General features: G+C 43.6%; 1 protein-coding gene across 2 annotated transcripts in view; it reads left to right on the plus strand.

The window, feature by feature from the left end:
• Positions 1-2,470: 2,470 nt before the first annotated feature.
• The window catches only part of LOC130473537 (divergent protein kinase domain 1A), a 141,833-nt gene continuing 129,837 nt past the window's right edge, over positions 2,471-14,466 (plus strand). The window contains exons 1-4 of one of the 2 annotated variants that reach the window (XM_056845079.1): positions 2,471-2,531; positions 9,272-9,406; positions 10,054-10,161; positions 12,879-13,055. In XM_056845079.1, coding sequence (XP_056701057.1) covers positions 2,478-2,531; positions 9,272-9,406; positions 10,054-10,161; positions 12,879-13,055 — 474 coding nt within the window. In that variant the 5' untranslated portion in view covers positions 2,471-2,477. The remainder of the gene's footprint in view (positions 2,532-9,271; positions 9,407-10,053; positions 10,162-12,878; positions 13,056-14,466) is intronic. The other variant, XM_056845080.1, reaches the window with a different exon arrangement.

A 14,466-nucleotide genomic window follows, 5' to 3' on the forward strand; every position in this document is an offset into this window, starting at 1 on the left:
GACCTGGATGGCCCAGGCTAGCCTGATCTCATCAGGTCTCAGAAGCTAAGCAGGGTCAGCCCTGGTTAGTATTTGGATGGGAGACCACCAAGGAAGGCCAAGGTTGCTATACAGAGGAAGGCACTGGCAAACCACCTCTGTTAGTCTCTTGCCTTGAAAACCCCATAAGGGGTCGCCATAAGTCGGCTGCGACTTGACGGCACTTTACACACACACACACAGAGGCACCTGGTTGGCCAATGTGTGAGCAGACTGCTGGACTTGATGGGCCTTGGTCTGATCCAGCAGGGCCTTTCTTATGTTCTTATCTATAACAACACCCAGGCACAGTGAAGATTGCCTTCTGTTTCATCAATCCAAATGAAGTACAACATAGGAAAACCTGTGCTTATGACTGCTTCTCCAGCACTGCATTTTTGCTGGTTCATATATGAGACTTGCCCTTGGGATGGGGTGGGATAAAAGCCCTATAAGTGAACAGAGGCAAAGCACACACAGCTAGGATGTTTTGTATTATTGCACTTTGCTTAAATAAAATAATAATGCTTTGCATTTCTATAGCACTTTTGTTGTTCAGAAACCTTTGCAGACATTATCTGATAACCCTTACAATGGCCCTGCAAATCAGCCAGTGTTGTTCTCATATTGCAGATGGGTAGTTGGAGAGTGCCTAAGGCCACCTTGTGAGCTCCTGGGAGAAGTGAAATTTGAACCAGGGGCTTCCTGGATCACAGGTAATTCCTTCTCTTAGCTACTTCAGCTCAATAGGAAACCCTGGAATGGCAATATCACATTGCTTAGATGGTTTGTGCCAGGTACCCTAAAGGATGTGACCACCTAGATCTGCCAGGCAGCAGTGGCATTAAATAGTCAACTCCAGATTCTTTGAGTTTCCTAGGTTGGGACTGGGCTGGGGTAAGTATGTCCAATGACTTGGCAGAGCGGGACTATAAAGTGCTATGAAGTGTCTTGGTTCCTGGCGGTGCTTTCGATTTAAAGGTCAAGGTCCCCTGTAAATAAGAGGGATCAGGTCATACTCAAAGCTATGCTATTAGCAAGCAAAGCAGTAATAGCTCTGGGTTGGAAGGATAAAAGTAAATGGACTATAGAAATCTGGCACAACTATCTGTTTGAATTTATACAGTCGGATATCGTCGAGACGATGCGCCAGAAGACTTAATGGGAAGACAAGAGCAGGGAAATCATGAGTAGATGGAAGACCTATTTAGATGGATATCAGTGGAAGGAAGAAAAGACATTCAGTGGAAGATACAGACTTTGTGCCCGTGGCTGGGGACACGAGACTAAAAATTACCGGAGAAGGAGTGGGGCTAGGGAGGGGAGGGGAGGGAACGAGAAAAGTATGTTATACAAACATTGTACATAGAATAAGAAATATATAATTGAAATGTGTATAAAAAGAAACATTTAAAAAAAAGGTCCCCTTTGCAAGCACCGGGTCATCCCTGACCCATGACGTCACATCCTGACATTTCCAAGGCAGACTTTGTTTTGCGGGGTGGTTTGCCAGTGCCTTCCCCAGCCCGCTATAACCTTGCTTGGGTGGGTAAGGGTTAATGAACGGGGCAGCCGGCCTTGCAGAGTTTTGCGTCCACCCTCGGCGAGGATACTTCTGCACCAAGCGGGGGGGGGGGGGGAGAGAGATTCCAGAACGGCATGAAAACTCCAGAACTCAATTTTTCGGTACCACTGTGAAGGGCGCTTCTCCGCCCACTTGGGCAGCGCGCTCCCAACCTGCTCAGGGGCACTCCTCCCAGCCACGAAAGCTCACACCCTGCCAGAGAAACATGTTCGTTCGTCTTTAAGGGGCCACTGGGCTCGGGCTCTTTCCTCCCAGCCGGAAACGTCAACCCGCGCCGAATAACGCCCAGGGAGTCACTCCGACGGCAGACCCCGCGCGCCGTCGGGAATCACTCCGGAAGGGAGGGCGCTCCAGAAAAGACCCCCCCTCTCCTCCCCTCCCCCCTCCTCCTCCTCCCCCCCCCCCATCGGCGTTTCCTTCCGCACTTACTTGGGACGCACAAAAACCGTCTCCGGGGACGCTGACGGTGGGCGGGACCCTTCGGAGACGGAAACCTCCCCTTTAAGCTGAGGGGGGGGGGGAAGACGGGTTCCGCGCGCCGGCACAATCCGGCGGGGCGCCTCCTCCAATCCCCTCGGTCCCAGGGAGCCGCCGGCCCGCCTCCCCTTTAAGGCTGAGGCGCTGAGGCAGCGGGCGCGCTGTCCCTCCCTCCCTCAGTGGCCAGGAGGGGCGGGGCGAGGATCCGCCTGCCCCGCCCCTGCCGCCTTCCGGGCTGCGTGGAGCCCCTTCGCAGGCCGCGCAGGCAGGTGGCTGGCTGGCTGGCTGGCTGGCTGGCTGGCCGGCCTGTCTGACTCCCTGCCTGCCTGAGGCCTGCTGGGCGGGAAGGCGGCTCCTTGTCCCGCGCCTGAGGCCGCTGCGGGGATGTGCCGTTGCCATGGCGAGGAGGCTCTTCCCGGCGGCCTGGCTCAGGAAGCCCTACTACAGCCAGGTAGGTAGGCGGGGGGGGCGGGGCAGGCCGGCGGGCGGCTCGGGAGGGGCCGAGGGGGGCTGCGGCGGGAGAGGCGCCGGCTGGGGCACTGCGGGGGGGGGGGAGAAGGGCCTCGTCGTCGGCGGGGAGGGGGCGAGGGCCGGGAGAGGCGGGGACGCTGGCTAGGGAGACGGGGCCTGCGCGTCTTGTGTGTATGCGTGCGGGCGTGTTCACGTGCAAACTCTGCACGGGCCGGGAAGGATGTTGGCTGCCGCCGAAGAAGGCGCCCACCCGTTCGACCAGTCCTTTCGAGCTGCTTTTTCCAAGCGTTTCAGACATTAAAATATTGTCGAAGGCTTTCACGGGAAGAGTTCATCGGTTCTTGTGGGTTATCCGGGCTGTGTGACCGCGGTCTTGGTATTTTCTTTCCTGACGTTTCGCCAGCAGCTGTGGCAGGCATCTTCAGAGCAGTAACACTGAAGGACAGTGTCTCTCAGTGTCAAGTGTGTAGGAAGAGTAATATATAGTCAGAAAGGGGTTGGGTTTGAGCTGAATCATTGTCCTGCAAAAAGTATCAAAGGTAATGTGCGAATCATTGTCCTGTAAGTATCAAGATAATGTGCTAGTGAGGGTGTGGTATGTTAATATGGAACCATTGTATCCTGAAGATACTGCAGACTTGGCCAACCTGAGAAATCAGCAGTGGCTGAACATGGACCGACACAAACAGGACACAGGGTCTTATTCCAAGACACTGAAATACTGGACAATTCTACCAACTATTTTGTCAGATTGCACAGAGAAGCCATTGAAATTCATAAACATCAGCACAACTTTAACAGAAGAGAGTTTAAGAATGAATAAGGCTTGGCTTCCTGTCCTGAAAACCTCCAGACTAACAAAGACTACAGTCCACAATAGCCATGCGGATTAGCTTTGGATTCCACACATTAACAGATCACTTCAGGATACAATAGTTCCATATTAACATACCACACCCTCATTAGCACATTATCGTGATACTTACAGGACAAGCACATTATGTTTGATACTTTTTGCAGGACAATGGTTCAGTTCAACCCAACCCCTTTCTGACTATATATTACTCTTCCTACACACTTGACACTGAGAGGCACTGTCCTTCAGTGTTACTCCTCTGAAGATGCCGGCCACAGCTGCTGGTGAAACGTCAGGAAAGTAAATACCAAGACCACGGTCATACAGCCCGGATAACCTACAAGAACCAATTTCAGACATTGCCAAAGGGAAAGTCATGATTTCGAATGGGCAGGTCGCGGGTGGTTGGATTTTTTTTTTTTTTTTTAAGTAGGCCTTGTGAATGAGATCAAACTGACAGGCCAACCCTTCCGCATGCCTTTTTCCTCCTTCCAAATCTTCTGTTCCCGCATCTCTTTTTCCTCCAAGTTCTGGCTTATTTTGGAGTGATGCAAGCTGGTAATGCATGTCCCTGAACCTTTGCCTTACTCCGCACCCATCCCCCCTTGCTATGTTCGAGTAGTCATGTAATTTACGTTTTGTAGCTTTTCTTACCACAAACGTGTACCATTCTTCAGATGTCCTATTTGCATACACTGGTTTGCTTGCCTCTGCAGTTCAGTAGCATTTGGAAATATGTTGCCCTGGCAGGCTGCAGCTGGAGGTTAGCTGTTGTTTAGGACCTTTGTAAGATTAGAGGGTTAAATGGAAAATGCTAACCCTGCAGAGAAGCTAGTGTAGAAATGATAAAAAGTGCTCCTGTTTTATCGGTCTCCACATCTATCTGTCTGTGTCAATATGGAGAGATGAAAGAAATACACTACTGGTCTGTGCTCTCAATCTCTCATTCTGGTGAGAAGTTCCATGAATTGCAGTGCCAGGTTTAATATCCTTGTTATGCTCTACTTTACAGCAAAGATTATAAACATAAGTGAATGCAAAGAGGCACTCCTATAAGGCAATGGATTTGCTACCCTCCATAACAGTTCCTCCATATCAAGAGAGGTCTTGAACCCCAAGGTACTTTACTTTTTCCAAGGTGTGATGGGAATCTTATTTAGGGAAACAGATTCCTCACCTGCCAAGTAGTCATCTACTACTGTTTGTTCTCACTGATGAGCCATCAGTTATTATTAAGCAGTACTTATTAACAATACTGTGTGTTCTTCTTATCACTTATCCACCCTAATGTCTAGACAGCACTGACCGTGATGGACCAATGGTCTAATTCAGGAGAAGGCAGCTTCATGTATTCATGGCTATGTCTGATTAATCACAAGTTTGTGGGAAAATGCTGCATGAGTGCTTGTAAGAATCATGCAGAAATCTGGGCAGCATGACATAAAGTGGGCAAACATTCTCAGAAAACTGTCAAGTGTAAAAGACGTGTGGCCATTAGGGATAGCATGGACATAATCCAATAGCCCATGACACTGTCAGTCACAGCACTCACTATGGCAAAGTGGTGGGGCAGAACAGGCGGAGACTGCATTTCCCCCTAGTTAACAGCATTTTGATGATTTTGAACTATCGGATAGTCTTTAGGAAGGACACCTGGATCACTTGTGTCAATTATAAAGTTGCTATGCCTGCTGCATATCACTGACTACTAAAGTCATTGTCACATCAAAGGAAAAAGTTTTATTAGCAACTACTGTTCATTTAATTTTTCCATGAGATGACTGCAAATCAATTGTTTTATGATGTGCCCCAATATTCTTTAACATGTTCTAGTTATCCTGACCCAAGTTCCCATTCCTAACCCCAGATGTATATATTTTGTCATTTTTTAAAATATAATTTTTATTGTTTTTTTCAAAAATACAGAAAAGAAAAGGGATAATAGGTAAAAGGGTAAAACTGCCATCAAAATAGGTAAAAATAGGTAAAATCCCAGATGTATATATTTTGTCTTATCTCATTTTAGTTTGACACCCTATTGGTTCTTAAACATCCTTGTACTTTTTAATCCCCCCCTCCTCCTCAGTGTTAGCCATATAACAATTGTTGGTGATGAGGAGGGGGGAAGTAACGTAGATCCTGTTTAGACTATGTGTTCTCTAAAAAGCTGTGCAGACACTGCTAAAAAGAGTGATATATTTACATGCAAGGTCAGATGAAAGTAATTCTCTGCATGGGGAGCAAGATACTTCGATTGCTTCTTTTGTAAGTCTGTCCTAAAAATAAACAGCATTAACAAAGATCTATATTTTGCTCAAGGCAAGAACTGTCTCTGGTTTCTGTAACCAATGCTTCTCATTCTGTATGTGTCTATGTACATTTACATATGGTATAAGCAGGGGTCGATGTAAATATATTATTCTAAAATGACTGAGCATAGATATTTCATTTGTTTGTACAGCCAAAATAATTGTTACACTGTTCAAAAAGTAAGACTATTTTTTATGAAAGGTGGTGATTGTTCTGGTTGTGCCTTTGTCCTCTATTTTGTATCATGGTTTGCTTTTCTTCTGGCATAGATTGTAAATCTAACATAATTAAATCTCTTCATCATTCCCTGTTCTCTTAGCTTGTTCTGAAATCTGTGTCCTTGGAATTGTTTCAAGCCCCTTTTTTCTCTTCTTCTACAAAAGACTTCTGTAAGTCCCCTAATCCAATGAAGCATTGCAACAATCTTTCACAGTCACTTATACCATTCTGTTAAGATAGATATTTGCTTCCTTTTTTGTATTTTAAACTGTTTTATAAAATCCTAATTGATCCTTTTAACCAACAAATGCACTTGGTGCAGTATCCGTTTCTGTAATGCATTAAAGGTTCTCTGGCAAGTATGCAGTCAGTATTGCAAGCATGCTGATCTAGTATACAGCTGCTGTTGTGGTGAACTCCAAAAGAATGAACAGGGTTTTAATATGGTAAGTATGCTTGAGATAATGAGCATGCTTTCAAACTCATAGAGCTACTTTGGGTAATAATGGTTTCAAAACAGAATAATACAGCTTTGCAGAAGATAAAAGCATAGTGATGAGATCTGTTTATGACATTGGACTATCGTAGATATAAGGCTGCTGCCAAATCAGCCTTTGTTGCTCTTAAGCAATGATCCTAAAAATCTAATGAGGGGAAAGTAGGCACCATTACCTATTGTTTATGATAGGGAAATGGTCTTCGTTGTAAGCTGCTGAACAGTTTATTGTTGTACTGGTGACTTCTCTGTGTGTTAAGTGCCATCAAGTCGCTTCCGACTCATGGCGACCCTATGAATCAATGTCCTCCAAAATGTCCTACCTTTGACAGCCTTGCTCGGATCTTGCAAATTGAGGGCTGTGGCTTCCTTTATTGAGTCAATCCATCTCTTATTGGGTCTTCCTCTTTTCCTGCTGCCCTCAACTTTTCCTAGCATGACTGACTTTTATAGTGACTCTTGTCGTCTCTTAATGTGACCAAAATACGATAGCCTCAGTTTAGTCATTTTAGCTTCTAAGGTCAATTCAGGCTTGATTTGATCTATAACTCACCGATTTGTTTTTTGGCCGTCCACGATTATCCGTAACACTCCTCCAACACCACATTTCAAAGAAATCTACTTTCTTCCTATTGTCTACACTTGGGTTAATAATGGTTTGGATGTAGGAGAGCTGGCGTCTTACCAATAGTTTAAGTATAACTGTAATCATGCTCATCCCTATTGAATGTCTTAAAGTTCTTAACTCTCTGTTCAGATGTAAATTGACTCATGTTCTCAATTTTCTGTTCATAGATTGTGGGGCAAAAAGTCCTATTAAATCTCTTTCCAGTGTTTGTGTGTTTTAAGGGGTAATAAAGTAAATGGTTTTAGAGGTGCTGACCTATGACTGAAGGTGTCCGGACTGATTAAAGTTCATCCAGTTTGACTAGCTAACTGTGCTATCCTATGCTGAGTTACTGCAGTCAGATTTTATAACTAACTTACATTTATGCGAATTGATGTGACTTGTCATGGATTGAGACTTTGGCACTATATTGAGTGGTATAGGGTTTTATTTGGAGGCTGTATTACAAAGATGGTTACGTATATTATTTGCAGTGGTGCATTCTAAGCATTGGTTGGTTTTTACCATTACCACCCCAAATGAGCAGCTAATAAAAGCATACTTGTGCCTCCCTCCTGCCTGCTTTCTTGTGCTACTCCTGAAAACACCATAGAATTGTGGAGGATTTTCTGCATGGAGCACTGGCTGTTGCTTACCTTTTCTGTTGTACAGAAGGTTATCAGCATCCCAAGCATTGCTGTGTTGCCTTGGCATGGGGGAAACTTTTTTTTCCTGGCAGAGAGCTCAAAGGCAGCAGTAGTACCAGGGGTAGAGGAAGGTAGGGCAACCAAAGTATGCATTAAATTGCAAGGCTACTTTAAATTTTATAGTCCAATAATATTCTTAAATATTACTTTAATGTACTGTGCAACATTTAATCTCATTTTCTCTCTAGTACTAGTATCAGTGCATTTTTTGGAGCCCATCCAGGATCAACCTTTCCTAGAAGTGGTACTGCTTGAGATGCATTTCACTTGATGAATAACTAATTACCATTCAGGTCACACTGTTTAGCAGGATATTGACTCTATAGATGCCTTGTTAGGTGTCCTTATGTTTTTCTTTTATACTCTTGTTTTCTGGTCCATTTCCAAGAGGAGGAGGAGAAGAGCATATGCTGGTTCTGAAACTGTTCTATTTGTATGTTGAAGTAATCTCGAAATACTTGTTCTTCTACATTGCCATGTCATGACTGCTTAAAGCTTTCTTGAGAGATGATAGTTAATTTTTATAGTTGATTTTTGGGAGACTAACTACACAATATAGCATTGGATGATGTCTAGAATTCTTAATTGCTGGGGCTAAATTTGTGTAGGGGTGATATGCTCCCTGCTTTCAGCCATACTAATCCATCTAAGGATACACCAACAATGGGAGTGCTTTGCCATTTGGTTTCTGTGACATCTCCATTCTCAGAAATGTTTTCATGCCTTGAAAACTTGTTGGGTTCCATTTCTGTTTGTTTGTTTTTTAAGATCAATTCAGATATCTGTCCATTGTTTTCCATGCATGGAAGATGGCAGATTTTCCTGAGTGGATGAGTTTTCACCAAATGAAATCAAAATATCAGGAAACCAAGTCCACCCTTTCTCCTGAAGACTCAGCAAGTTTCAAATGAATTAGACAAAGGGGTCTGATTTTTATAGCACCTGCATATAGCCCCTCCAGTGGTATGGTTGACATTACTAGGTTGTGTAATGGACCCTGCAAGAAGTTCAGATCCCAGCTCTGTTCACATATTGATTTGGTAAACCTTATTTCCTGTGCAATTATTTCTGTTAGATGCTGTGTTGTTGCTAGTGACTTTTTGTCTTTAATATAGACCTAAAACCTTTAGTGACTTTGATCTAGGCCTAAAACCTGTAAGAGAAGAATTTATTTACTTCCTTTCCCCCCAAGGGGACTCAGAGTGGCTTACAGTATTCTCCCGTTCTCCATTTTATCCTCACAACAGGTACGTTAGGCTGAGAGAGTGTAACTGGCTCAAGGTCACCCAGCAAGCTTCCATGACAGAGTAGAGATTCAAACCCGGGTCTCCCATAACTTAGTCGGACACACTAACTATACTATAGTATACTACTATCATAAACTATAAAAAGTGTGCATGCTGATAGTGATAAATTCTGCGTGGAATTTATCACACATACTTATTATCATAGTAGAAGTACAGTATGAAATTTGTGCTGACATTTTTTCCTCATCCCTCTTGTCTTTTCCTCTTTCTACTTCAAGGTTCGCTTCTCTTATATGAGAATGAAGTATCTCTTCTTTTCATGGCTAGGAGTATTTATTGGCAGCTGGATTATTTATGTTCAGTATTCATCTTACACGGAACTTTGCAGAGGACATGACTGCAAGAAAATAATAGTAAGTATAATGGCTGAAATATTTTAAAAATTTCTAAACACTTTTGCAGATTGATCCTGTTTGCTCAGAAGTAAGCCTCATTGAGTTCAGTGCGATTTGATCCCAAGTAATATCCATTTTATTCAGTAGTTGTCTCAAGTAGGTATATCAAAACAAAGACTATAAACTGTTTAGTCTAGAACCATTAGTACCATTAACACCAGTTTGACGACTGTGTAGCTTGCTGATTGCAACCAGGTTTAGTGTCTTGACTGTGGTCCTTGTGCCAATAGCATTTATCCTCCTTTGTAAATATGGGTGGTTGCACCAGACGGGGGATACAAAAAGAGTGAATGTGACACTAGGCGGAGGTCTATTGCTGATGGATCTTGGGCGGGGGGAGGAAATACCAAGTGTCCTAATGCAAGGACTGGATCAGATGGCCAGGAACCAGTTGAGATCGAACAGATCCCACATGATAACTTGAAACTGAAACACTTCAAATGCTAGTCCTGTCTAATTTAATATAGATTATATGTAGCCTATATGTAGGAAAAGATCTACCTTCAAGCATTCAGAATAATCAGCAAAAGTCTTCTTTATCATGGAATTATTAGGTGATCCTCAGGTGGTCTGACATTTGCTTCTTTCCCCCCTCCCCCCCACAGTGTGATAAATATAAGACTGGAGTTATTGATGGATCAGCATGTAGTAGTCTGTGTACAAGGCAAACACTGTATTTTGGAAAATGTTTGTCAACCAAACCTAACAACCAGGTATGACTTTATTTTTGCCAAATTCAGAAAATATTAAATGATAAAATTGCAAAGATGCTCAATTCCTGTATTACTGTTAAAATAGATGTAAAATACGTTCCAAGGTCTTTGTGTTAAACAAGCTTCTTCGTATTGCTAACCTCCAATGTTTCAAAATTACATTCTGATAAACCTGGCCAACCTGACCACAATGATTACGTAATGCCATTTATATATCCTTACTGTGAAACAGAAAAATCTGAGTGTTTTATCTTCTCAGCCTAACCTACCTGGCCCAGTGTCACCCAGTGAGTTTCATGGCAGTGCAGGGATTTGAAACCAGGTCTTGCAGATCCTAGTTGGACCCTGTAGCCACTGCAGCACACCAGCTCGTCCCATTGTTTAGCCACAGCCAACATCCGCTGGAGCAGGGCCTCAAACTTAGTATGCTTTAAAATATCTTCAGTAACATGTTATAAAGATGATGCATTCATTTAAGACAACTTAACACCTGTTGACTCCTAAATCTGAGTCTTTTTTGTCTCAGGAACAGGCAATTAATTATGATACTTTTGCAAAGTTTTTGACTGATAAAATATTACAGATTAACTGTGATCTGGATACCAGTTGTAACATAGGTCTGTAAGGCAAAATGTCTAATATGTTGCCTGATCTAATTTTGGACCATTTTGACCCAGGGCTCTCGAGGGGCCACTGTTGGGCCCTGGACCCTTGCCCATCCTGGCTGCTGAAATCAAGTAAGGTCCACATCTATGAGCCCTTTGTGTCTATCATAAATTAATCACTAACTCAGGGCGCATTCCCTCAGCCCCTCAAAGAGTCAGCTGTCTGTTCACTACTTTAAAAACCATCCCTGCAGAAAAATGATGCCCCCAATTATCACTTGGTCTGCAATGTGCCCTTTCTAGACAAAATAATTGAGAGAGCAGTAGCAGAATAACTCCAGGTCTTCTTGGATAACTCAACTGCTCTGGACCCTTGTCAGTTCAGGCCAGGCTATAGAATAGAAACAACCTTGTTGGCTTTAGTTAACTACCTCCGTTGGAATGTGGACCAAGGCCTTGGCTGTTTGTTGCTCCTACTGGATTAATCTGCAGCCTTTGATACAGTGGACTATGCCATCTTGTTGATGTGTTTGGAGGCAGAAGTTAGTATCAGGGATATGCTTTGGACTAATTCAGATCTCTTTAGCTCAATCTCCTGGTGATGTGATAGAGGTCTTGAATAGCTGCCAGGCTGCTTTGGTTAAATGGCTAACAGTAAACCAATTGAGACCAAATGCTGGAAAGACAAATGTAATGCTGGCCGGAGATCTTGAAGGACATTTGGCTACTCACTTTTGATAGGGTTCAGCTGACCTTTTCTGACTCAGTTAAAATCCTAGAGGTTATACTGGATCAAACATTACTGCCAGAAAAGCAAGTTAATGCAGCTGTAAATAATGCTTTCTTTCAATTCAGTCTAGCACAGAAGAGAACATGGTCGATCTGGCCACCTGGATTCATGCCATGGTAACATTGAGACTAGATTACCTAATGCACTCTACATAGGTCTCCACTTGAAGATGATTTGGAGACTCCAGTTGGTGCAGAATGGCATAGCTTGGTTATTATCAGGAGCTGGGTGGATCATGCATAATTCCATTCTGCAGTCACTCCATTGGCTGCCCATCATTTACCAGGCTCAATTCAAGTTATTGGCTACATAAAGCCCTTCATGGCCTTGGTCCTTGATGTCTGTGAGACTGCCTGTCCCCCCCTATGCTCCGCCATGTCAGCTTTGCTTAACTGAGGAGGGCCTTTTGCAGGTACCACCCTGCAAAAGGGCAAAACCAACAACTGTCTGTACGTAGGCATTCTGTGTTGCGCCTCCCACACCTTATGGAATGGTTGACCTGACAAGGCTTTTCAGCAAACCTTGCAAAACCAAATTATTCAGGAGGGCTTTTTAAAAGACAGGGCTGTATTATAATGAAATAGCTTCAAAAGATGCTTTGGTAAAGGGATAGAGACTGTGGAGTATATGTCTGTGCATACTGTCCATTGCTTTAAGTATGATCCTACTAAATAATTTCTGTATTGTTTAAATTTATGAACTATGCATGATATGGCTATAGTAGGAAGAGACATATAAATGAGAACCTTAGCTTTGGTTTTGATTTGATTTGCACAGTCAATTAGGTGAAATCATAACTTGATTTTTTAAAATATTTGTATCATGTGTTTATATCCCTCCACTCCACCCCATTTACAAATCAATAAAACATACATGTACTGTCTCACATAATTCCTAGGGTAGTTACTTGGAAAAATGTTAATCGGAACTCTGAAACTGCCAAACTTGGCTAATACTGTATTAGTAATAGCACCCTTTCATTGTTACCAATTTTATGAAACAATCTGTTCTTTTTGCATGTGCATATCACAGCAGGTACAATTTTCTGCATGTGATAAAAGGGGAAATGCCTCTTCTAGAATGGCATCAGTGTCCACCCCGTGTTTTGTAAGTGCTTGTATTAAAAACTGAAATTCTTTTTCAAGTCTGCAGCTAATTGATCAAAGCACCTATTTAATCAATCAAAAGGTTTTTCTTCTTCTTTAAACTGACTTAATTAACTAAATATTGCAGTCCTAATGAGAGAGAGTTCTTTAGTGTCAAAAAAGATTTCCTCCTAGAATCTCCTAGGATTTTCATTTTGTCCCCTCTGTCTTGTTCAGATGTACCTGGGAGTCTGGGGTAATCTACAAGGTGTTCTAAAATGCCAGATGGAAGAAACTGCCCATATTGATCTCGGAACTGAACTGGAACCAAGGAAGGAAACTGTTCTATTTGATAAACCAACTAGAGGAACCACTGTTCAGAAATTCAAGGAGATGGTCTATGGGCTTTTTAAAGTAAGTATATTTTCCACATGAAGCCTGCTGGGTGATCTTGGCCCAGTCACAGTTCTCTCAGAACTCTTTCAGCCCACGTGGGGGCAGGCAATGGCAAACCACCTCTTCCCTTGAAAACCCTATGGAGTCACCATAAGTCAGCTGTGACTTGACAACACTTTCCACCATATGTGTCCCCCAATGTCCCTAGTGGTGACAGACTGGTAGGCTCAGTATCTAATGGACCTGATTGTAATGCTGAGGTATCTGTGGCCCAGCCTGTTACCTATTTTGTGAGCAGGGAAAGTGACAGGAGAAAGCAAAAAGGCAAGGTATTGGAGCATGGATGTGTTGCATATAGTGTCCTGTCACACACGTTCTGCTTGTCTGGAGATTTGTAATTGTTTATCTCCAGTAGAGTTACCTTGGGTTACAGAAAATTCTGGCCTGACTTTTCTGGTATTATTTTGTGACATTCCCTTAAACCAGAAGTTCTTGAAGCAATATACGACTAGATTTTCAGAATATTCTCTTAAAACATTTCCTTTTCTAATCTTAATACTTACTGCATGTGGAAACTGCGTACCATTAAATAGTTGTGTAACTGGCATTCTCCCCTGAGGCAAGGGCATCCTGATCTGTAAGCTGTGGGTTGTTTTCCTCTCCATCCGGGTAGGCAGGACCAAAACTTTGACTTCCTGTCTCCCTTGGCGGGAAAACAGCCTGCAGGAAGCCAGTTTTTGTCCTGCCTCATCGGGTAGAGCAGTCACCCTCGCACAGCTCTGTGCCTACGATTCAGATAGGATTAGATAGGAGAGTGTTTGTTACGTCTTTCTTACCTTCTCTCAACGTGAGTTACTTCCATTTCTTACCACTATCTTCATTCCATTCTAATACCTACCCTTTGTGTGTCTTCTTTGTCTCTTCTCGTATGGCATAAAGCAGAGTAGAATTCAAAATGGCCGACGCCTTTAATATCAGGGAGGACAATCTTCTTTCTGAGAATGATTATCAGAGTGGGCTGGTTCAGAACCTCCCAAAAGCTTCCGGCTCTCTCAACGGCCGTGATTACGGACCATTAGGGACTTTGCCGCAATCGGAAGATCCCCCGATTATGGAGCCGACACAGGTGCAGCCAAAAACAAAAAAGGCACAAAAAGCCGTGCCGCTGCTCCAGGGCGGCAAGAGAAAAAGATGCGGCAACAAGATGAGCGCCGGACAGAAAGCCAGGTGCAGCACGTCCGACTCTTCTCACAACTTCCCCAACTATCAGGCAGCCTTGGAGACGGCGGCGACTGTATTCCCGACGGGAACGGGTAATGCTGCAGCGGGGTTCTTCCCACCGGGAGTTGGCAACCCCCCCCCCTCAGTCGGCGGCGGGCGGCCATTTTCTATCTTGGGAAAACGCTGGTGATCTCATTAACTGTGTCCT

The sequence above is a fragment of the Euleptes europaea genome, chromosome 2, assembly GCF_029931775.1.
Source record: "Euleptes europaea isolate rEulEur1 chromosome 2, rEulEur1.hap1, whole genome shotgun sequence".
NCBI classification, from domain to species: Eukaryota; Metazoa; Chordata; class Lepidosauria; order Squamata; family Sphaerodactylidae; genus Euleptes; species Euleptes europaea.